General features: G+C 38.3%; 1 protein-coding gene across 4 annotated transcripts in view; it reads right to left on the bottom strand.

Moving 5' to 3' along the window:
* RUNX1T1 (RUNX1 partner transcriptional co-repressor 1) overlaps positions 1 to 26,184 on the bottom strand; it is a 145,651-nt gene that overhangs the window by 85,846 nt on the left and 33,621 nt on the right. Inside the window, exon 1 of one of the 4 annotated variants that reach the window (XM_046642595.1) lies at positions 20,954 to 21,102. The exons of the other annotated variants lie outside the window; for them this stretch is intronic. Coding sequence (XP_046498551.1) covers positions 20,954 to 20,960 — 7 coding nt within the window. The 5' untranslated portion in view covers positions 20,961 to 21,102. Of the gene's footprint in view, positions 1 to 20,953; positions 21,103 to 26,184 lie in introns of those variants that run through there. 4 annotated transcript variants of the gene reach the window in all.

Raw genomic sequence — 26,184 nt, 5'->3', positions numbered from 1 at the left:
TCTAATTTAACTACCATACTACACTACACTACAAACACCCCCACCAATAATCCACCGGCAAAGAAATAAATGAAGGCCACCAGGGTTCTATGAAGACATGTGCCATGTCTGGCTTATTTGCTCCTTAGCACATAGTAAATACTCAGGAAATATTTGCTGGCTGACTAGCTGGCTGAAAGAAAGACTGTTAAAACTTTGGGCCTAATTTTTTTTTTCCGTGAAATACAGGTGTGGTTCTTTCAGATTTCTTTCAATGTAAAAATTCTACGGTTTTATTTGTTTTTTTATTTTTTTTATTTTTTTGAGGAAGACTAGCACTGAGCTAACATCGGTGCCCACCTTCCTCTACTTTACACGTAGTGTGCCCATCTTCCTCTCCTTTATATGTGGGACGCCTACCACAGCATGGCTTGCCAAGCGGTGCCATGTCTGCACCCGGGACCCGAACCGGTGAGCCCGGGGCCACTGGAGCGGAATGTGCACACTTAACCACTGCACCACTGGGCCGGCCCCTCTATGGTTTTATTACATAAAGATAAAGTGCCTGATGCCTAAGGTATGATGATGGCAGACGTAACTAACGGCATGGGTTTGGGATCAACAGATCTTGAATGGAATCCTACATCTGCATCCTAACCTGGGCAAATTCCTTGATTTCTCTGAACCTTCATTTCCTCATCTTAAAATATGGGTTCTGGGGCTGGCCCCGTGGCCGAGTGGTTAAGTTCGCGCGCTCCGCTGCAGGCGGCCCAGTGTTTCCTTGGTTCGAATCCTGGGTGCGGACATGGCACTGCTCCATCAAACCACACTGAGGCAGCGTCCTACATGCCACAACTAGAAGGACCCACAACGAAGAATATACAACTATGTACCAGGGGGCTTTGGGGAGAAAAAGGAAAAAAATAAAATCTTCAAAAAAAAAAAAAAAGGGTTCTCCAGCAACTGCCTCGGTAGGTGATTTTTGAGGACTAAATGACAAAATGTGAATGTTAAGCACTTACATCATACCCAACCACCGGAACAGACTCAAGCAGTAATAAATGGCAGCTATTACTGGAACACTCAGAACTAGAACATACAAAGGAAAAGGTAAGGATCTGCTGATGAAACAAACACAGTTTTCTCAGAGGAAGACTGTGTCCTATTTCATTATTTTACTACCCCAAGCTATGTCTTTGGATTCAGCATGTGAGTTAGAAGATTTAGCAAACAACTACATTTTCATTCAAAATTCTGGGTTCTTTCTTAGCCCTTTCGCCTCTCCTCGTGCCCCTACTTATTTATATCCAGAGAATTCATCCAGAACTCAATCTCTCTCATTTCTCATTTCTCTCAAAAGAAGACATATTTCTTATTTGTTATAAAAAAATGATGGGTGAGTATGGAGAAGGGAGAATCTTCCCAAGGAAGAATCAATCCATACAAATTTCTCAGACCTCTTTCCTACCTATCTGATTATACAGCATCCTGCCCCTTCAAAAAAAAAAGCCTCCCTAAAAGTTAATTTTATTCAATTTAAAAATTACTTTAAGAAAACTGACATCATTATCTAATAACTAACTAAAATATCCTCAAATGTCCGCAAACCAAGTTTGTGAAATCCCTTCCCCAAATACAACAGTTCCTTTTCTTCTGAGTCCCAGTATTACCAATCAAGAAAAATCTACTGAAAGTAAAAAATTAACTAGTTCCAGCAGGCTAATACCAAACTATAAGAAGCTTTATGAAAAGCCTCTATAATTCATTATCATCTCATAAAATTTAATGAATATACATAAAATTTTTTAAATAATAAATGAAATAAAATACAAAGTAGCACAACTTTAATATATATTAAAGATGGCATATGTGAAATTTTTCAGTCGTATTTTCCTTAGAATCTTGGAAAGACAGGATGCAAAACTGTAATACCTTGGGGCCAGCCCTGTGGCACAGTGGTTAAGTTTATGCGCTCCACTTTGGCAGCCCGGGCTTCATGGGTTTGGATGGCAGGCACAGACCTACACACTGCTCATCAAGCCATGCTATGACAAAATAGAGGAACACTGGCAAGGTTGTTAGCTCAGGGCCAAACTTGCCCACTAAAAAAAAAAAAAAAGTAATACCTTAAAATGAATTTATCCCCCAAAATTCTAAATTCTAAATCAAATAATGTTTATTTGTTTTATACGACTGTCAGTTATTACTAGCCATGATAACAGGAGTCAGGGATAGCACAAGTAAATCAAAACTCAGACAAACCTCATAGTAAACAACATACCTTCTCAGCCTGCTCTCAAAAATCCTCATGAACTAACGCCAATTTTAATTTTATGTTTTATCACTGCTCTTGCTCATTTTCTTGTACAGAAATTAATTAGCAGTAATATGGGCAAAAGAGACTCAGCAAGAGAGAAAAGGTCAAAAGCAATTCTCTCTGAATAAACAGGCTGTCACCGATAGTTGGCTGTATTCACATTTTTTGAATTGAGAAAGCAGTCATAACTTGTGCAAGGTCTCACAGAAAGGCAGTTGTGAAGAAATCAACACCAGACTAGGAGCCACATCTACGGGAAAAGTGGCTAAACAAGATCAAGAGGGCATAAGTCTGTTGTGTCATATCAGTCTTTCCAAGAGATAACAAAATGAGTACTATGAAGGTGTGAGCTGAGTTAAACTCACGTTCCATGGAAGGACCCCATTTTACTTCATATATCCATGTCTGCAACATACAGAAGAGCAGGCTTTGGGTAAACCTAATGAGATTTAGATAGAATAAATATTATTTCTGCTATCATTAACATCACTACTACTAGTTCGACAACCACTTATTGAGTGTCAACATGTGGGAAACATTTTCCATGATTTCATTTAATATGCAGGAGAATCAGATGAGCAAGCTGAGACACAAAGAGCAGGGAAAGGAGGGCAGACAAGGAAACCATACCCAATTTCGTTTGACTGCAAAGCCCAAGCTCTCAAGCACTGTATTAATCTCCACCTGGAAACCATGTTGGTTCAAGCAAGGATACTCAGAGTCAACTGATTCCACGAGGAGGAAGCTATATACAGGGCACAAGTAACAGAAAGTAGCAGCAAAATGTAGGGCCTACATAGGGTATTCAAGAAAGAAAAGGAGAAAGTGTTCATAATTATGACAGACGTGAGCACAGCTCTGATGATAACTAAAAGAAATATAAATGCCATCTCAAAAATATGGGAGATAAAGGTATAAAATACAAATAAAAATATAAATTAATTTCAAAATGCGAATTTAAGCAAGATCACAACAAATCATAAGTGCAATAAAACTTCAAAGCTCTGACAAAATACTAATCTAATATTTTCCATTTTCTCAAAATTGTCTACCCACTGTAGTCATGTACAACTTCATTTTTCCCACTTCAATTTATATCTCAAGACTCAGTTCCTCATCCAAGTTACCATCCCATATTTCCAACTGTCTGCAGAATGGCTCCTAGTATTATAAGACCTTCAAACTCAACATATCAGTAAGATTATCCTTCCTACTTCTTCCTCCTGACTTTCTTATTTCGCCTAAGGCACAACCATCCCGCCAGCTACCCAGGCTCAAAATGTCAGCAGCATCCTTGATTCTGCTTCCTCCTTTTCTCCCAAATAATAAAATGATTCAACGAACTGCTATCCCACAAACTCTAACTGCTTGATGCTTTTAAATTCCTCCCATTCTGACGTGGGCCTCACTGCCTCTTGGAATTTCTTCCCAATTAATTTCCAGTTCCTGCCTCTCAATCTCCACAGCAATCATTATCTCAACTTTACATTCCCTGCTCGACTTCAGGTTCTTTCAGCGCTGGGACTATGTCTTCCTCTCTTTGAAACTCCTACAGTGCTTTGCACAGTCTTTCCCAGAGTCAGTACTCAAATATATTTATACTAAAGTAAATCCGTGGGGCCGGTCCAGTGGTGCAGTGGTTAAGTGCGTGTGTTCCACTTCGGCGGCCTGGGGTTTGCTGGTTCAGATCCCGGGTGTGGACATGGCACTGCTTGGTAAGCCATGCTGTGGTAGGCGTCCCACGTATAAAGTAGAGGAAGATGGGCATGGATGTTAGCTCAGGGCCAGTGTTCCTCAGCAAAAAGAGGAGGATTGGCAGCAGATGTGAGGTCAGGGCTGATCTTCCTCAAAAAAAAAAAAATAATAATAATAAAATAAAATAAATCTATTTTACTGTGCAGCCACTAAAACTCAGTTATACTTTGAGATGTCTATGAAGCTACTACCACTCAGTTACTTTGAGAAGGGGCAGCAACCTCACTGAGGTCAGAAATTTTAAGTCCAAGAAAATTAAACTGAGCATACCTGCGCTACACAGGAAGTCTACACTATAGCCTGTGTTCTCCCAGGACACAAATATTTCATTGATACCTACCCTTATTTCCACTCATTTATCATTTCAGACTGTCCCTGCCTTGAAAGAAGAAAGCTACGACTGTCTCACTGCATAGTTGACTTTTAATATGCTAATAGATACTAGGGTAACTTTACCAGCTCAACCTATTTCAAGGGCACTAGGGAAGCTGACATGAAAGACCTGAACGAGCCTACTGGCTTATAAAGAGAGATGTGGAAGGAGGTTGTAAATCACAGCTTATAATAAGAGTCGCAAATAATGCCCCTTTATACAAACACATGATTTACACAAAGATTTTTAATATTACTCCAGCCTATTAGTTTATCTTTGGCAAATGCCTGCTTCTCAGCACCTCATACCTAAAATGGCTCTAAAATTACTAGACTATAGCAGTCAGGACCCAAAGAAGATTGAACACATAGCCTTGACTAGCACTATATAAAGTAGTGGTTAGGTTAAACGACTCACTCTGCCATACAAAGAACCAAAAATAACAAACAAATTGGACTGAATATCAATGATAGTAAAATAAATATCTGCATGATTCACGGAATAATAAATAATAAGGATAACCATGAGGCACAGTGAGGTCTTCAGATTGAGATGCTATATTTAAATATCTGATGTTATGGCATCATGCAGGGAAGAATAAGAATATACACCCAAGGTGCTGGCAGAGCTTATGTAGGATGGCTATTAAATCTGTTAGATCGGAAAGTCCTTAGAATGACCTAAAAAGCCCTCTGTGATCTCCTCCCTCATTGTCTCTGCCACCTCTCTGAGTCTCATCTCCCAGTGCACTTTCTTCATCACCCAGGTCCAACCCAGCCACACTGGCCTTCTTCCTGTTCCTGAACTGGTCCAAGCCAAACTCAGCCTTTACCTTCTCTCTGCCTTTATGCTCTCTCCCCGACATAGCCACACGGTGCCTTCGCTTACCTCCCTCAAATCTCTGCTCAAAAGCCCCTTCTCAAAGAGGCCCATCTCAATCACCCAAATTAAAACGACATCCTGATCCCTTGCCCCAATGCCCTAAGGACCCTCCCTATCCTGCCCAATTTTTTCATAATTATCATCTTCTAACATACCACAGAATTCACTTATATCTTATGTTTATTGTTTATTGTCTGCTCTCATACTCCCTTCCCCCTCTCCCCACATACATTGGAATGTAGGTTCTATAAGGACAAGGAATTGTACCTGCTTTATTCACTGACTCATCCCCAGTGTCTAGAAAAAGGTGTAGCATATATTAAAAGCTGAATTAATATTTGCTGCATGACCGGTTAAACGAAGCATGAATTACAGAGCTGTCAAAGTTGAGTTACAGGGTATTTTTCTGAGATATTCATCACCTATATGATGTGTAAAACACTATACTAGGCACTACGAGTAAAAAAGAAAGAAGAAAAGAGTCCTTGACCTCAAACAATTTGTTCCAAAACTGCCTCATAGGTTATATTAGGGCAAAGGATGCCACATTCACTTAATCTATTCACCTATTTCCTCCAACATGTGCTAAACACCTGCCTAAATGCAGAAGTTTACAATGGAAGGAAATATGTTGAGGACCTGAGCTCTGAGCAGCTGAGTAGTTCTTTTAGGGAAGACTACTGCATACATTACCAAGAAGGGCCAGACAGAGTCTAACCCTGGCACCTTCAGCACGTGGTAAATTACAACAATGGTGCCAAATGCTCAGCTCATCAAATAAACCAATTCAACTGATATATTTCAGTAAAAAACTTTAAATGTAAACATTTACAATTAATATTGATTGCTTAAATGAACATTCAATATAGTTTTTAAGACCTTTAAGGACTTCTGGTTTTTTGGGGGTTTTTTGATTTTTTTTTAAAGATTGGCACCTGAGCTAACAACTGTGGCCAATCTTCCTTTTTTTTTCTGCTTTATCTTCTCAACCCCCCGTTACATAGTTGTATATCTTAGTTGCAGGTCCTTCTAGTTGTGGGATGTGGGACGCCCCCTCAACGTGGCCTGACGAGCGGTGCCACGTCCGCGCCCAGGATCCGAACCCTGGGCTGCCACAGCGGAGCACGCAAACTTAACCACTCGGCCACAGAGCCGGCCCCAGGACTTCTGGTTTTGTCAAAATTTATGAGGTGTCAGTAAATGACGTCTAGGCCCTGATCTCCGTTCAGTCTTAAATTGGGGGAAAAGTATTACTAAGACTTTATGTATGCAATATGATTTTAGTACGATTAAAGCTTCTTATGAATTTCAATCCCTAGAAATATTATAACCTCTGTTGTAAAGCATGTGTGGAAAGAATGAGAGAGGAAGGGAGGAGGGAAGAAGGAAACAGACAGGCAGACAAAACAAATCACACATTTGACACCCAGCCTGATCTTTTGAAGGTGAGACGCTCGTTTTAAATAAGTAGACTGTGTACAGTATGTCTTTAAATATGTTCAAGGAAAAGAAGCCTTGAGGAGATACAGAGAGCTAACTCTTTCCACTATCAGAAACCAAAAACCATGTTAGAGAAATGGTCAAAAATAAAGGCCACACTTGAAATGTAGCTGAAATTGAAAATAATCACAAATTGAATACTAACTAAGATATGGTTGGTCATTGTCCTTAGTAGACCAGACAGGAGAAATCCAGTTGTATAATTTGCCATATTACATCATGTAAACCAAACAAATTAAAATAAGGAGGCATCATGGCAGCTAGGTCAGATGTGGCATGGCACCATGTAGATTCTACACGTGAGGCCCCTGTCCTGCTAGACCCAACACACATTAATGAATGCACCCATCTCATTTGCTGAGTCTGGTTTTTCTTTCTCTTCTCTTTCTAGAAGCAAACAAATATACCATAAGTATCTGTATTCACAGCACCCTGCAGGGGAGAATGAGAACACACACATGGTGCTGAACAGACAATACTTGGTATAGCCCACAAAGTTTCAATAAGGCTATTTCTCAGGGAGCTAACAATCCTCTCTAAATTTTCCTGAAGCCTTGCAAACCCATCACTTCCGAAAGATGCTGTTGTTAGGAATCCAACTGGTGCTTAAGTAAGGAAAATGATAAATCTTTGGAGCCAACAGCCAGCTGCCTTATTCTGAACCATGATTCCTACCTCCCAAACTTCTACAGCTCTTCTATCTTCCTTCTTTTTCTTACATTCCAGGCAGAATACAGCAGTAAGAAATGTGACTCTCCTCACACAATGTGCAGATGTTAACACTCTGTACAGTTCTGCAGGACAGCAGAAAACATCTCAAGAATCTCCTAAGTGCTGACGAAACTTGCCTGAAACCCACACTACCTCCTCCTCCACATTCCTTAAACATCATTTGCTTCCTGAATGTTTGGGGGGGAAATATAAAAAATAATCTACTGATTGAGCAGGAGAGAACCCGTAGCAAAGACAAATACATAATTGTAAAAATAGGAAGCTAGTTTAAAGAATAACTCAACTAATCCACATATTCAATAAAGCATGTCGAACACAATAGTAACTTTAAACTCTTTAGATATTCAACCACCAGCAACACCTCCCCACCCCGCTCCCAGTCCCACAATTCTTCTACTGAAAAGTCTGACAAGCTACATTGCCTCACAGACTAAATGAAAATAGCTGAAGGATTGTTTTTTGCGATTAGGTGCATCATTAACGCAAAAACTAGGGGGCTCCTTATTTTCTCCATTTGAGTACATTAAAAAATTCCTTTCAAGGGCCGGCCCAGTGGTGCAGCAGTTAAGTGTGCATGTTGCCCTTTGGTGGCCCAGGGTTCACCGGTTCTGATCCCAGGTGCAGACATGGCACTGCTTGGCACGCTGTGCTGTGGCAGATGTCCCACATACAAAGCAGAGGAAGATGGGCATGGATGTTAGCTCAGGGCCAGTCTTCCTGAGCAAAAAGAGAAGGATTGGCAGCAGATGTTAGCTCAGGGCTAATCTTCCTCCAAAAAAAAAAAAAAAAGGAAAAAAATTCCTTTCAAAAGGCTTATATCTAATAATTATGCAACTAATTCATAAACATAGTTACTGTTTTATGAATTAAAACTCTTTTCATAATATCTTTCAAATAACCACAATTTTTCACTCCAATTCAGTAGGCAATTTGGCTTCCTCACGTTAAAATTTCTCCAAAAAAGTATTTATGTGTGTGTATACATATACATATATGTATATATAGAGAGAAGACAGTAAATGATAGATTGTTACTTCACAAATTTTTCAAATTCACTATGAGACATTTTGGCTCAAAAGAAGAAATTTTTTTTAAAAAATCCCAGGTTGTTTCACTGGGCATGAATTTTCCCATAGAATTCCTTGAGTTTTCTTCCTTAGATAATTCTAGATCAAGAGAAACAGGCTGCAGATGCTGAGCACCACTACCATGGCAATATTTAAAGTGTTTTATTAAGACAACAGTACCAGAAAAAGATTTCCAACAAGATGCTGCCAACTGTTTAAATATTCCTTGAAACCATCCCAAATGTTTTATTATGATCAGTGTGTCAACGGTAGATCAGGTGCCTGTTAGGAACTGGGCACTCTGCTAGGTCTTTTAAATGAATTATCTCGTTTGATTATCATAATACCATAGTTTTAGGTACTCATTTTCCCTTTCAACAGATGAGAAGATGTAAGCTAAAACAAAAAGCTTAAACAATTGCTCAAACATCAAGCAAAAGGCAAGGTCAGAATCCAAGAAACATTTTTGATTCTCAAATCCATGCTATTTCCATTCAACAGAGTGCCTCAATGGATATAAAGGCTCATCTTATTCTTTCAATGGTTATTTACTGTCTACTAAGAGCATGACACATAGCAGCTCAAGTTATCCTTTTAAAGGGTAATTTATATCATGTCATTTCTGATGGCTTCTAGAGACTCTTAGAATAAAATCCCAAATCCTAGCAATGGACTGGCCCCTGAACTGGCTCAAGCTACCTTTGAAAATGCCAGTCATGATCTCATCTCAGAACTTTTGAACTTGCTATTTCTCTGCCACAAAATCTTCAAATCACTCAGGTCTCAGCAAAAATCTTACCTCCTTAAAGGTGCTCTCCTTGACAATCCAATCTAAATGAGCACCCCACCCACCTTTGGCCTGTTTTTCAATTGTACTTATCCCTATCTGAAATTACCTTGTAGACATATCTGTTTCTTTGTTTATTGTTTGTCTCCTCCCAACTAAAATACAAATGCTCCAAGAGGAGGGACTCACCAGTCTTGCTCATCACTGATTCCTCAACACCTACGTGTCACACCCATAGTGTGAGCTCAGTAAATAAATATTTGTTAATGGATGACTGAACTCTAGGCACATGGAGACACATGCATAATTAGACCCTCAAAAAGTGTTCAGTCTGTAAGGGGACAACTACACAAATAATTCCACAAGGCAAAATATTTTAAGTGCCATAAGTAAAATAATAACAAAGCATTATATGGTTTCAAAACAGAAAATTTTTAAAAATCATGTACCAACATAATATCAAAAACTTATAATTTCATCAAGAGAAAAAGGAGGAAGATAAATTAATGGGAGGGGGTGGTAGGAGGTCACACACACACACACACACACACACACACACTCTCACTCACTCATTATTCCTCAGAGCAGAAATGCTCAGTTCAGTCATGGCTTGGAAGATATAAACATCATTGAAATTCAAAAGCAGTTCTGAAAGAGAGGATGCCTCAATTGGTATGCAAGGGATGTTTCCTCCCCCTGAATACATTATGAACTTGCAGCATGCTAATATGCACGCTATCATAAGCACCAGATGGGGCAGTAGGCAGTACATGTCCCATCAAACCTCAAGAAGATGTATTAATGTTCGTGCTCTTTAAAAAAGAAAATCCTCTGCCTGTGTCCCTAGACTTCCACATTTCTTAGCATTCAGTTACTTTCTCTCAAAGCACAGTCCTCCAGGGCTGCTCCTCTTCACCAGATGGTGCCAGGAATCATTTCAATCTATTTTATCACAGGAGGCAAAGGCCACAAAGCATGTCAGACTACGCTTACTGAAGGCACACCAGGCACAAAAGAGAACAACAGAAGATGCAAGAGACATAAGAAATAAATCTTCTCCGGGCAGTACTGATGAAACGTTTTTTAATTACACTGAAACCTTATTTATGATCCACCCAGAGAAAATAAAAGGAATATTTTCATACATCTAAACTTTTAACACTGCCTGATATTACTGTGAAATTGAGGTCTGCCTAAATAGTCTCTAAAGATGATCAACTAAATTTAAAAAATTATGAATAATCAGAAGGTGGCCTCAAAATGAGGCAAAGGCATGATAAACGGTACCTGAATGCACAGAAACAGACTCACCTGTTTAAAAGTAACTATCAGAACAAACTAACACCTCAGAATTCAGGCTGAAATGCACCTTCTCTTTACTATCCCAGGCAATTTAGCTGAAATGTGTGAGCATCTGAATACGCCATTAGAAACCAAGGCTCTGACAAATATATTATTTGCAATTTCTTGAGTATTATTTTTTAAGTATATCATTTAAAATAAATAAACTGCCTTGATTTACATTCATCTAGGATCTCCACTGGCTTATTTATGATCAAAAAAGGGGTATATTCTCGGGGCTGGTCCCGCGGCCGAGTGGTTAAGTTTATGCGCTCCGCTGCAGGCAGCCCAGTGTTTCGTTGGTTCGAATCCTGGGCGCGAACATGGCACTGCTCATCAAGCCACGCTGAGGCGGCGTCCCACATGCCACAACTAGAAGGACCCACAACGAAGAATATACAACTATGTACTGGGGGGCTTTGGGGAGAAAAAGGAAAAAAATAAAAAAATCTTTAAAAAAAAAAAAAGGGGGTATATTCTCTAGAATACACAAGGAGACAAAAAATTCTAATTTACAACAGTGATTCTCAAACTTAATTATGCCTCAGAATACCCTGAGAGGATGTTTCAACAGATTGCTGGGCCCACCCCAGGTTCTGCTTCAGTAGGTTGGGGACGGGGTAGAGAATTTGCGTTTCCAAGAAGTTCCCAGGTGATACTGTTGCTGCTGATCCATGGAAACCACTTTGAGAACCACTTACCTAGATCATTCTGTAACCATGTTTCCAAAGTGCTCCACTGACCTTTGGAAAGTCTGTAATCTGTAGAATACCAGCAATATCCTTGTAAAGACAGAGCCATTTCCAGTGATAAGCTAAAATGACCTTCTGTGAATTTTTAAAAGGCACAAATTAAGAGAAATACTTAGAAAATATCCATCAAATTAAATTAGCAAGATTACTCTTTCAAGGTATACTATGTAAAGATATTCCCTGAAACTTAAAAGTCCTCCCCTATCCCTTTCAAAGGGTTAAATGGAAATGCTGAAACAAATATAAGAGGGTAAAAATATTTAAAGAAAGTTGCATTAATATAAGAAAATTGTATGTTTTTCAAGAAAATATATATCACGTACTGAAGGAATTATTTTAGCAATCTCAGTGGAGTACTTAGGATAAATCTTATCAGGATATCATATTGCTACTCATCTAAGACTAGTGGTAGAAGAAACTGTTGGCTGAATTTACTGTGTAACTGAAAAGATGAAAATATTTTGTTAATATTTCTTTTGCTAGAATCTTACTCAATATGTCTGCTGGAAGACTGAAACTTTATACCCGTCCTCCCAAACCACACTGAGCTGATTTCCCAAAATATTGCCTACAACTGTCAAAAGCCCTTGACTTTGTTCTAATTTTAGTAATTATGTTTGAAAGTTTTAAGTGTTACATGTTGGATTATACTTTTAGTAAATATGATCATGATAAATTATCAGATTTATAATACATGCAATTTTAACTAATATGCAGCTAGCTGCCAGTAAAGCTGTATGGCAAAAAAGTCAATATATTACTTTTCCTTAATTCTGAAATTAAGAAAATTAAAATGCTTGATTCTTAAATAGTATTTACCAAAAATTTTATGATTCACTTCTTAATTTTTTTTGCTCATAGTTAACATGCTTTGTGTATTATTTCCTTCCTTTCAAATCTCTGGGAATCTGCGCCCGACTCTCATCCACTCACTCACTTATTCAGCAAACATTTGCTGATTACCTACCACACACCAAACTCACAGGCAGGCTGGAAAGGCATGATCAGACCGAGGAAATCAAGATCTTAAGGTAAATGGCAGCTTTATCAAGAAGAGTTGATGATGCTTAAAACATCCATTTTAAACAACAAAGACAGGCCTGCCCAGTGGTGCAGAGGTTAAGTTCCCAAGTTTCTAGGGTAAGTAGAGTTTTGTTTACACACCTTCCCTCAAGGAAAAATCTGTTATAAATAGGACTTAAGTGGGTACACCCCAAGGCAACTTTTGTTCTGTCAAAGTATAGTCATAGCATTTAAGAATTTCAGGGCCGGCCCAGTGGCACAGTGGTTAAGTTTCCATGTTCTGCTTCTCAGCGGCCCGGGGTTCGCCAGTTCAGATCCTGGATGTGGACATGGCACCACTTGGCAAGCCATGCTGTGGTAGGCATCCCACATATAAAGTGGAGGAAGATGGGCATGGATGTTAGTTCAGGGCCAGTCTTCCTCAGCAAAAAGAGGAGGATTGGCAGCAGATGTTAGCTCAGGGCTAATCTTCCTCAAAAAACAACAACAACAACAACAAAGAAGACTCTGTATCTTGGGACACATAAAAGGTTAGACAGAATTCAGCTTTCTAGCAACATCCCCTACACCAAGAGACATGAAAATCAGTAAAGGGGGGAGGGTCTCTAAGTCACCTAAATTGATGCCACAAATTAAAACTGCCACTTCTTAAGATCTGGAAAAAAAAAAAAGAAAAACCATAATGAGCTTCAGGCTTTCACTTAAGCATGTGCTTTATTATTTTACTCACCATTCTAAGTTTGGTTATCTGGTTCCAAGTTAGCAAACTACTGGAATGGGTAAAAGGGTGGGTATATTAACAGAAAAAGGGTGGGCAGATGACAGAAAGAGAAGAGAGAGAAAATCCTATCAAGTGTAGACAAAAAATCAGAAAATCCTATCAAATGTAGACAAAACTCACCAAGCACAACAGTCTAGAGTCCTTTTCTGTGATTCAAACACTGTCCCCTATTTTTAAGTCCAGAGAGCACCAATGTCTGCCTTTAGTAACCCCCTGCATGTGAACTCTGCTTTTTAGGGGGTACACAGCACACTTACAATCATTATTACCATCATCCTTTGAAGTAAAAGTAAGCAAGGCAGAATAACTGTATCCACTTCAAGACAAAAACAGTGAAACTCAGGCAGACAGTAAAATGCCTATGGTCACATCACTAAGTGGAAAAACCTTGATTCAAGCTAAGGAATTAACATTCTCAATGCCTTGTGCTTTTGGATAGATGGCCACATAAAGCATAATATATTAATTGTTTGTAATATAAACCCAAGTCATAAAGGAAAAGATAAAACTTGTTCGGCACAAACTGATCAAGAATATGGCTAAGTATGAGGACCATGGCCATTGAAAACGATTGATCAATAAGTACAAAAATTTTAAACAAGTAAACAGAAGCAACTTTGTAGCTTAAAGAGATACTCTTCTGCTCTCTATAAAACACTACAAAATGGCTCAGGTCTCCAAGACGTTGCGGTAGAAAGTGTATTGACTTCACACTGATATGGTACCAAATGCTTTACCCCCAGAACATATGAGTAAAATGTTGTTGAAGATAAAAAACAAATATAAAGATATCCTCTAGGTAGCAAAGAGTTAAATCATACCCACAGGTAACTCTTCCTTTCAACAAAATTCTGTAGAAAGACTTCTAAATTGTACAAAATAGAAAAAGTCTTGAAAGCCTGATCACACCTACATTTATCAATATTTTTGGCTATATCATGCTCAGCAAGCAAATACTGGTATGTAAGAGAATGCCTGAGGAATAAAGAAGTTGGGTTTTCCCTCTGATTTCTATCACTCCACATTTTATAATTAGGAATATTCTGGGAAGCCTAGAAGAAAATAAAGTGCTTTCTAAGGACAAAAATCTGCATTCTGATTCCTTTAATATTTTCCTGTCTACAAGCTGTACAAATACAACGAATGCTAGAGCAGACAGGAAGAAGAAAATAAATGTTAACAGGCCTTTCAAATGATGTGTTCCCATACATGCTGAGTATATAGGCTCAGATATAATCACAATAAAGAGGGAGCAACGCCATCTCACACGAAAAGTGTCAGAATCAAGGCCTTTCTTCCTTCCAGTCTTATCCTTGTCAGGACACATGTTAAGCATTTCAAATGCAAGAATATATGACTTGTTACCACAGGACCCTCAAATTTTATTATGTATTTTCCTCCCAATAACTGACGAATCATGAAAGCACACTAGTGCTGAGGAAGGCAGTGAAGTAAAATCACACCAAGTTCAAAATGTGAAGTAATGGTCTGCTCAGAAGCACGGCGATTACCTTTCTCTAAGTTCCAAATAAGTTAGACTCCATCAGAATCATCCCAGATTATTAAGAATGGTCTTTTTATTTTGTCAAACGCTTTAGACTCTTGTTAAAGCCATAAACACATGATAAAGACACCCTCTAATATGCCTGCTTCCTAAAGAGCATTTCTGCCTATCTAACTACACAGCTCTTAAGGCAGAACTTTTTACAGGATCGTGTTCTCATCAGTACTTTCAAAATTATTTTCTTACATGAGCATCGAGTACACTGTATGATGTTAATAAACCACACAGAATTAAAAGAATCCTTCTAATAAAGTGAGCCTTTTTACAGGCTGTACTTATCACTTAGCCATTAAAAGGAAATGTGGAAAACAGAAGTGAAATCTCCCAGAAAAAGCATCTCACAATTGTAAAAATCAACTGTTTGTGGTGTTTTTTTTGGGGGGAGGGGGCATCATGGAAAAAGGTATCTCCTCTCCTACAGCTTACACGTATTCTGGAAACACTGTCTGAATGCCTATGGGTTGAATGTATCATTTGTTTTCCAATTTTCTACTAATCCAAACATAGAAAATCATCCATCTGAGCTTCTGATCAACAAAAGATAGCCAGGATTACCACATTCCAAAAGCCTAGAAAGATGATGTTTTAGTTAATCTACACAGCTTTGTCAGAGAGAAAATTTGCGATTTCTACTAGACTTTTCAAAACAATGACATTACCCCCCTGATGCCTATTACTACCACTGAACTCTTTCAAGAGAAGTGGGAATACACAAAGAAATAGCTGCCATCCTAATCTGTTTTGTCCAATATCACTCTTGATGATTAAGACTCATGTTTTTCCATTTTTCTTTTATAGCAAAGAGAACAACTCTACTTTCCTCTATTCATTCTCTTTAAATGTTACCATCTATCTTCCATTACAAAATCTCCTCTCATCAAGCCACAACATACTCACCCCTCCTCAAAAAGAAAACAAAAAAGAAATCCAAAATCAACAGACAGACCAGACAATTCCTTCCTTGCCATTTAACTATATCTATGCATCCTTGGGCAAAATTCTTAATTTATCTGATCTTCAGGCTTCAAATAGATCATGTGGTCACAAAAATCACTTGCAGAGCAGTAGTGAGGATAAGAAAGCATATAAGGTGCCTAGCCCAGGGCCTGGCATGTATAGGCTTTCAAGGAAAGGCTACTCCTACTATACTATCAGAGATTTAATCTGTTCATAGATGGCAGTTATATATTCCTTTGAGATTAAGAGGATTTCCTGATTCCTTTAATTGGAACTCTACGGGTTGAAAAACATAATTAAGCTAGACATTCACAGAAAGTACATTTACATTAATATTAATTAATTCAAACAGCTGTTTGAGAAAGCCAGCCAGATAAACCTGCTTCTTGGTCAGGTGTGAAATCCTATTGTGCCCAAGTTATGAGTCATTTAAGTTAGTCACTTATTCCACTAGATATGGTTAGCTATGAAAGAACCACAACTGTATACAAAGAAATTCTTTTCAAGAAATACCATACCCACTGTCACACGAAGAAATCAAAATTTAATAAACAAAAATAAATGTCCTATCCTCAGTATAAGAACAACAAACTTAAAAATGGTTAAGTTACATTAACAGAGATCCAATCTGGAGCAAGTGGGAGACAGAGCTTTCCAATAAGCATCAGACTGGCCCATTGCCCATCCGTGCCCCATGTCCTTGACTCCTAATCTGGTTAGGTACTACCTCACCTCTGTGTTCCTTTACCTGTCTCCTCCTGTATCCAAGCTGTTATTACTCTATCTAATAATTACTATATACTTCTCTGCCTGGAGCACTAGGACTCACAACTCCTTGAGGACATGGAGGACTGAATCACAGTTGTCTCGTTCCTGGCGTATTTCCAACAACCTACAAATGTCTACTACCTGAATCTCCTTACAGTACCTTTCAGTTGTCACAGCCTTACATTATTAGATCTGCTTAATACTCTGGTAATTAACCACATTTTAGGTTCTCTAATTTCCAAACAACTATAAGATAAATTTGATGGCATACTTTTGCCACAGGCCAAGTGACTACTATTACAGCATTTTCTCCCAGATGGTCCATAGTCCTGGAGTAGGAGGGGAGAAGCTCAGAGCAAGAGCAACCCAGGGTGGGAGATAAAAGACAACAAAGTAAGACTGACACAGGGCAACATGATTTCATGAGCATTTGAGATGTAGAAGCAGCATGATCAAGAACGTGGACTGGGAGAATATTCTTAATTTAACAAACAACCTGTGCAAGTCACTTAATCTCTGTGAGCCTCAGTTTCAACATCTGTAAACTCTTTTACTTGCAAGATCAACCTTCCAGCTCTGCAACGTATTTGTTCCTCTGATGATTCAGAAGGCTGGCCAGAATATTAAGTACAACATCTTCTTTGCAAACATCAAATAGCAGTGTAGTGATGAATAGTTAATAAACATTTCTAGACTATATAATGTCCACTAAAAGAATGTTTACTCTAAGAAATAAAAATAGTTTTCTTATGAAAACTCCAGAAATTATCACCACTCCCCAATAAAAAAGATTAAACACATTTTTTTCAATAGACCATTAACTATACTGAAAGATGCCCTGTAAAAGTTTCCAAGTACTATTTAAAATATATAGAACTGAAAGGTTAAGTACCTAGAAATATTAACAGAAAATAATTTAAAAAGAAAAAGGGAGAGGTGCCAGGGTTTGAAGAGAAGTTGGAACTGTCTGTTACAAAGAAGTCTGCACAATCCATATTTATAATTGGATATTTGCAGCTTGTATAGTTCTATGTTAATAGCTGGCAGGAGGCTTATTTGATACAGCAAAGAGTTAGTCTAAAACCATGGCAAACCAACTTGCAAAGTAAAACAGTGACAGTGTATGGATTGTTGTGTTTTTTTGTTCTTGTATAATAGCATTTAGATGCATCTATTAAAAAAAAAAAAAACAACCAGGTGCATTATCCAAATGTTCAGTTACTAGGGACACTAACAGTTGTCTGTCCATGGCAATTTCATTTCTGTTTTTTACACAAATCATCGCTTGCAAGCATTGATGTTAAAAACAGAAAAACAGTCTAGTACACAGTGGCTATAAATGCCAAATCAATTTTCAGCAGATAATAAAGTCCATGTTTTACAATCAGCAATGCACTGTTTTACTACCCAAAAATGTAAGCTAATAATATATAGCTCTACCAAATGGAAAATGCAGATATGCTGTTAAAAAATAGGCCGGCTGTGAGAGGATGGATCATTTCTGCAGGGACCTTCTTAAAGCTGTGTGTAAGTGTTTTGAAAATATCACATGATGTGGCCATGTGTTAAAAATTACAGCCAGTTAAGTTCTCTGCTAAGAAAAATATGTGGGCAATTTATGAAATGCACTCCAGGATGGAGATGTCTTAAGTAAAAACAGATTTTGAAAACAACCCCCTTTTTTTTTCTGGAAACTTGAACTTAAAAAAAAGTTCCAGGCACATCTGGAGAGCAGGACCATTGAGAAAGGGTGGTCTGACCTAATACTAGCCATCTTCTGAAAGAACAGTACTATTTCTGGGCTACACAGACTGTGCTCACTCACAGTCCTTTTAAGGAAACAGTCCTGAAAGCATTTTGTAGATCAACATATGTTCTTTGATAATATTATACAAAGATTGATAAAAATATAAATGTTTCAGAAAGCTTGGAGTCATCTCCCCCTGAAACAATATAATAATGCCCAAGGTCTCCTAGCCTTCTCATAAGAAATCATTTTCCTTTTTTAAATACAAGGATCTAGTTGTTACCAAGTGACAGGCAGTGAAATGATATTTCCTAATACTGAATTAGATCATGAAAATACTTTAATCTATTTCTTTAAAGCTGGCATGGCCTCCTTTGCCTTTTTATAGTTCATTTTGTAACAGTATGCTATCAATAGCTAAAGCATGTTTTTTTAAACCAAAATAGTTCTAGAAATCCCTAAACTAAGACTTTTTTACCTACCCACTTCCACAGATTGGTATGTCTTTTAATAAGTTCAGTTTGTGCACATCTGTTTCTAGGGATCCCGATTTTCATGAAAAAGGTCTTAATCTGAGAATTGTTACATCAAATTTGAGACAACCAAGAACCAGTTCTGACACCTGACCTACCAAAAAAATAATAAATGTTGACATATAAATATGTAGTCAAATTAAAAAAAAAAAAAGAGACAATATCAGATTACCCAAAACACATCCTTTTAATCTTCTACACATAATGTCTTATTTAAAAATATAAAATCTGCCCCAGATGGTTAAAATTACCCACTAATATACGTACATATGCATGGACTAAAATATGCTAAAAACACATTAAGAGGTAGTCCATCCCATAGCAGTTTAAAAAGTGCAGATGGGTGTCAAAAATAGCCAAGAGTCAGATCTGCTCAAGTATCCCATTCTGGCACATGCTCCTAGTCACAGCTGTTAATATATTCTCTGTATCCAAGTACAAGGTTTGCTAACACAGTTGATGAGAGAGAGTGAGACACACTGCCCACACTTCAGGCTACTGCTTTAGAACCAGTCAGACACGAAGGACTTAACAAACTAAGAGAAACTTATCAATGATTCTAAAACTTTAAATACAGTACAATGCATTTTAAATAAGGATGTTTTGGAGATTACTTTAAAATCATGTAATTAGTTAGGGGTAGGAAGTGTCCTAACTACTCTTTGTCACCTATTACCATCCACAATTGGCTTTGGGTCATTGTGGGGTTTTGTTTTACCAAAACAAAATATAGACTCTTCAAAATACTGGTAAATCAGATAATTTAACACATATTAAGAGCATAAAAACAAACATCTGAGTTATGAGATAAAAATCAGAAGAAACTGTGCTATAATATTCTGGCAAAATAAAAAAACACAAACACTTTTTCACACCCATTCTATATCACATAACCAAGGCACATGACATCTTCAGTTGCATGATACATATAAATCAAGAGGAGAGTTTAAGGAGTTAAAATGACCTTTCAAAGGATTCAGTCATTGTCTTTTTGTAAATTGATTTTCCCCATATTTCAGCTACATACATTCCTAGTCTACTGAACTAATGAAAAAGTGCAGTTCTGTCACAAATGCATTCCTTCTGCACATATATCAATAATGATGAGGACTACAAGACACATACTGAAGGGAAAAACATTCTTCAAACAACTGGCAATACCTACGTACAACTATGGTCACAGAAAACTGGCAGATGATGTTTCAAAACACCATCTGTGAGGTGTACAAACTCTGTGACCAAGCACAGCCTCTTCTGCCTGTCCTACCCAAATAATCCACACGAATCAGCCAGCTGGAGGATCTCTATCTGCCCCGTCTTTTTTATCTGGAGGTAGGCTGCTCCAAGTAGGCACAGGGTAATCCAGGCAGTTCTTCTTGAGAAGAGCAGAAACAACCCTTTCCCCCATCAGGCTGCTTTCTCCATAAGCAGAGCCCTCGCTGGCAACAATCAGAGAAACACGGTAGGCTCCAAAGATAATATTTTTCAGAGGAAATTGACATACACTAAATTTCCAGGACTACAACAACTTCAGTCGTTCAGCAAACTTTTTTATATTTTACTAACCAATTTCAATTATTTGCCTGATGGCATCTAAAGACTATTATTTAGGGCAAGTCTGAAATTATTTGTAGTTCCAAAGCTTCCTTCACTTTCTCTGACATAAACAGCTTTTTAAAGAGACCTTATCCCAGGATTCTGCCATAATCCGAAAACTCTCTCCACAGATGAAATTTCCAGGATACAATGTACAGATGACAGTCACAATAATCCAGAGCAGAAAGAATATTTCTTACTTGAGCTAAATCCCTCCAGTAAATTGCTCCGGCAAACAGCCGTGGGTGCGCTTTCCCCTTAGCCTTTAAAACACACTCCCAAATTTTAAAAGCAAGGGCTCTACACCCTGGACCTGTCTTTAGATCTTGATGGCTCTCTTTATGCCACCGTCCACATCTCACCTTTGTCAACCCCAGCCTCTGCTTGCCCACATAAAATACAGCGCATCGTGAGGCAGAAGGTATTTTCCGTGCATAATAAAAAGTCTGCTTTCTTCACTTCAAAATCACAGAGAGAAAGCGGGGCAGGGCTAACTCACCAGGCATCCTTGAATCCAGCGTCCACACGGAAAGTGGCTCTCTCCTAAAAGCAAGCTCGATCGGGGCTCATGCCTTGTGTTCTGGAATGAGCGGCAGCAGAGAGAGGAGGGCCGTCAGAAGGGGCTGGGGCGGCATAGCCTGAGGCAGGGTGCTGGGCGCGTGCGCCTGCCAGGCAGAGACAGATGGAGAGCTGACACTCCGGATTGCACTTGGAGCAGAAATGTGGATGATGACAGGAGCACATGTGGCCTTGAACCTAGCCCTGTCTCTTCAGGCAGAACAATGACAGGGATGTGTGTGCAAAGTATCGCAACCCCTACCTCCTCTTACCCACTCTACCTCTCTGAGCAAATTCCAGAGCACCAAAAAACAAAGTAAAATGCAGAATGATAAGCTAAATGCTGAATAATTCATTCACCACCACCCCCATCCCGTTAGAAATTAACTCTTATTTTGCCAAAAGAATGGAAGGTAGACCTGACACCCCCACCACTGCTCACAATGAAAGGCTTCCCTCTGTCTTCTCGTGTTAACAGCCATAACTGGGAACTATACTGAAAAACAAACATAGGCACATCCCTCAAAGCTTTTTATTGAACTGGAAATCCAAAACACTATAAAAACATTTTTATACAACTTTGTATATTGTGTCAGTTTATCATGGTCAACAAAGTATCAGAATCATTCCCTTTGTCAGCTTCTCAGTAGTATGTGTAAAATAGAACACTTTTCAGAAGCACAAGCGAACCACTTTTATTTTACTAGAGTGCTTTTAACCCCCTGGGATCCCCGCGTTGATATGCTCCAAACATTTTCAGCTTACTCTCCTCTATCTTGCATAGAGATCCATGGGAGATGAAAACAAAATCTTCACTGTAAAGCCTTTTCAAAAGCTGAACAATCATGTCCTCCTGATTTCTGATTTTTTGCACACCCTTAAATGTTTATCCTTCCCATGAATAACACATCCCCAGCCAGGTTCAATGGACTCTTCCCTATTAAGCTTTAATGGACACCATGATATATAAAACTACAATCTTTTGTTATAGTGCTTTATCTAAAGCTGGCTATTTTCCTCTCAGCAGTCCCTCTTTAGTCCTTTGTAAAACATCCTTGCCTCATGGGAGAAATCTACACCTGCCTGCCTTGCATGCCTTTTCTAAACACAAAAATGCCAGGCAGAAGGAAAATACTCTTCTAAAACTCTTCCTCAGTTTAACACTTGCAAATCTTTCCAAGGTCTGTGTGTGTTTATTTTAACAGCAGGGCATGAGATAGGACCACATCCTTCAGGCTTTACCTTTCCAATGTCTGTTCCATCCACTATAAACACAGAAACAGTTCTATTCGGAGTCTCTGACCAGCTTGCAAGCTCAATGAACTTGACAGACAGGAGCATCCCCTTAACTCTTGCTATCCCTTTACAGTTTCCAGCGTGTCTTTTGCTTATTCTACACTTTCCATATGCTTTTAGCCCTTGTCAGATTGATTTTTTTTCCTTCCTTTTGCCTCCAACAAGTCATAAAAACCCATTTGAAAACAGAGGCAGTGACTGACTTCCGCCTACTCACCCTTCCTACACCTTTCCCTAAGAGCGCACACAACCTGTTTCAAAGCACACCCATGTACACACACACACCTTGCACAAACTAAAAATAAATCATCTTTGGTAAAAAGTGTCAATCAATAAGGACTTCCACAGCCACAAATACTGTATCCAGGAAGTACTGCTTCATCTAGTGAACCCCTCAAAAATCCATCATTGTCAGAGACGACTTGTAAAGAGACTACAATTCATAATGATTACTCTGTTCTGTCACTAATAGTATACTGCACCCTATTTATGAGGCCAATCTTTTTGTTCATCTTAGTTAGATGTCACTTGTAATGAGGTTCTGCGTAATGGATTTCAGTACAGTTAAGTACCAAGCTCAAACATTCTTATGACAGAAAGCTTTATAGCAGACATGAGTGTGATAATCAATTAAGTCCTGTTATAAGGGCCTTTATGGAATCCAGCACCCTAAATCTGTAGATTTTCATTTTTAAAGAGAGTACTTTTTTTTTTAAAGCCACTTCAAAGAACTACATGCTGCTGACTTTTTTTTAACATTATACCTATGTTCGAAAGAAAACATTTTCACAGTGGGAAGTCCAACCTTTAATCAATAGGCACAGTGAATCACTTCTGAAACAGAAAATCATGACAAAAAATGCAATACACTTTAAGAAAACTGGATGATATCTGGTTTTAAAACTAGGTCTTAATATCAGTACACCGCAAGTCCCTAAACTACAGCTCAGAAAATGGAACTTCCATATGCCATGTGATTATGTATCTTTTCTATGTGTAAAAAAGCTTTTTAAGCTTTTATCTGACTAGAGTAATTGCCACTTTAAATTGATCCACGTCAACAAAACCGGATCCCTGGGGATTCTCACCTACAAGTCTGATTGCAGAAAGGGCCTACAGTGTGCATCTGAGACTAGTTCAGCATTCTCTCAAGGAACCAGCTTCCTCCTCTTATTCTTTAATCCATGGAGGAGAGCAAAGCAGAAACCCCATTTGGCAGTTCTCCCTGAACAGGGAAACCTGGATACGTAGTTCTATACAGTTACTTAGACAGAAGTAACTTTCCCTTTAATGAAGAAAAAAAAAAAAAGAAAGCGCATAAGGAGCCAAGATCTCTAACATCCAAATTGTATAATAAAAATAGACAATCAATAACATGATGAATGCATTTATGTAGGTGAATGGGGAAAAAAGAATATGTATTGCGAAAGTTTTCTCCAGTACCAAACACTGTCCTGAATCACCATTAGGAAACATGTTTCATAAAATAAAAATATATTCAAAACAATAACAAAGAATACACTGCTGTCCAATTAAGTAACTTCCTCAGGAGAGCCATGTCAGTTAATTCATATCTTTTAATTAAGAACACAGAGCATTTTTAAGGCAATTTTCAAAAGTCGTCTAATCACTTTCCAAATTGATAAATTTAGTCAACAACCAAATGCCAGGCTCCCCACAAAAATACACAAATTGGTTTTTGACAATAAATTTAGATCATTCACTGGAAAGACATTATGGTCTTGTATTACTCCAAGTTTTTTTCACTTGTTTACAAGTCAGACTAGCTCTAAAGTACAGATTTTTCTTTTGTTCAAACCTGACTTACCAATAGGGACTAGCAGTCTACTGAAACTGTCTGCAGTTAACAAAAGCTCTCCACGCTAGTGAAGGGAGAATTTGAGTTAAAGCTTTACCACAGGTATTCTCCACTTTCCTCTCTGCTTCTACTGTTGTGATACACTGTGACTTCACACAGTGGGTATTAAGTGAGTTAATTCAAAGGAGGTGAAACCTCATTGATCCTAATTGAAAGCAATACACCCAACCAAATACTTTCCTACCCCATCTGCTCTGGGCTGCCACCAGCTATTCAATACAAGAGAATTAATAGTTTCAGATATTCTAACTGACCCAATAAAGGCACTCATTTAAGCAGGGCTGCATTAACAAAATGAAAAAACAAGGGCAAAATGGGTTCAAATGAAGCATTTTACTCCTAGTTGCCTTTAACAACACTGAATAATGCTTATTCTGACTTTTTATTTGCAAGACTTGATAAACTGAATGAGAAGGCACTCAATGATCAGCCTATGAGCATTGATGAATGGTCATCAAGACTCCCCTGCTCTTAGGGGAGACCCTTCCACAAAGTGGCACACCAGCTTGAAAGGGCGGACTCACTAATGTCCAGATTTCTCCGCTTGCTTGTTCCACTTTCAATTTCAGACCACTGGACACCAAATGAGGCTGACATATTGGAAAATAATGTTTTATGGGCGAGTGGTAAAAAATAAAATGGAGGCATTAGCTCTGCTTTCAAATTCAAATCTGCTAGTTTTGTCAAACCCCAAAGGTTTTGATTTTCCACCCAGCTGGAAGCTATTAGTGTTTTCTAAAGGCATCCCACTGACAGGGCAAACCTACCTAAAGAGTAAGCTGTTGGGCCAAGGGAGATGGACCTCTCTTTTGGATGATTTCCTAACTTCTCATCACTTTGACAGTCAATTAAATAGATACAACGCCTAATAAAAATGTACATTAATTTGTTTCTGCCTCCGAAAGACATCTGAAACTGTATTAAATAAAGGCCAAAATTGACTGTCTCCTGACAAAGATAAATCCAATTATACTTTGTCTGCAAGAAAAAACAAATGGTTTATGTTTTAGCTAGGCTACAATGTAAGATACAGCCAACCACAAAGAAGTGAGTGGGATAGGAAAATAAATTAAGTTAAAAAGTTCACTGAAGTAATCCATAAAGTTAAGAGGTTATCTGTCATTTTAACTCTTCTTATATAAATGTCTGTTGTAAATAACTAGACACATTCACACTTTTTCCCTCAAATATTTCCTTTGGGAGAAATGACTGGCAAGCATTTGCATCTCCTCAACTTTCAGCCAGCCCACGGAAGGGCTCACAAGAACTTTAAATGACAGAAGAGGAGACATCGCCACCTTAAGAATTTGAAGAGTGTATAAACATCATGGGGTCAAACGGTTATTTGGGGCTGTTGAAGAAGGCCTAAGTGCTAGCAATAAGATGGAATCAAGTAAAAGAAAGCATGCTTCAGAGAGGAAGCTTGTCTTATTAGGTGCTTATACCAGACAACACAGCAGCAGAAAAGCTTCACTGCTTGGATCATTTGCCAGTAGACAACAAAGCACCACGCAACGGGGTCCCATGGAGTAGAGAAATCCTAACCTACCTGGGAAAGTAGCAGGCTGAGAGCTAAAAGTCACAACTCCCTTCACCTAGGACACATCAAACTAAAGGACTCAGGTCCCTGATTTTTAACTCTGGCTGACGAATAATGTTCTCTACATATGAACGAAAAGATGAGTATTAGTACATTTAAGTATTTAGGGCACATGTACGTGTATAGTGCAAAATGAAATTTGTTTAAGATAAAATATGACTTGCTAAAAATAAACAAAACCTATACTCGTAATTATGATGAATTGTTTCTGACAGCGCCAATGCCTTTAAATGTGATTAAAGTATCACAATATCAGTAGTTCTTTTCCACCAACTTTTGACTTTCCATATCTAATATTCAAAAAAAATTCTGAAATGCTATAACAGATTTAACACTTGCAGTGATTGGATGTTATATTATTTAAATACAAACTTCAAACCTAACTAATATCAGAAAG

Source organism: Equus quagga, chromosome 16 (genome assembly GCF_021613505.1).
Source record: "Equus quagga isolate Etosha38 chromosome 16, UCLA_HA_Equagga_1.0, whole genome shotgun sequence".
Classification (NCBI taxonomy): domain Eukaryota; kingdom Metazoa; phylum Chordata; class Mammalia; order Perissodactyla; family Equidae; genus Equus; species Equus quagga.
The sequence above is the reverse complement of the archived record's forward strand: the minus strand, read 5'-3'. Positions and strand labels throughout refer to the sequence as shown.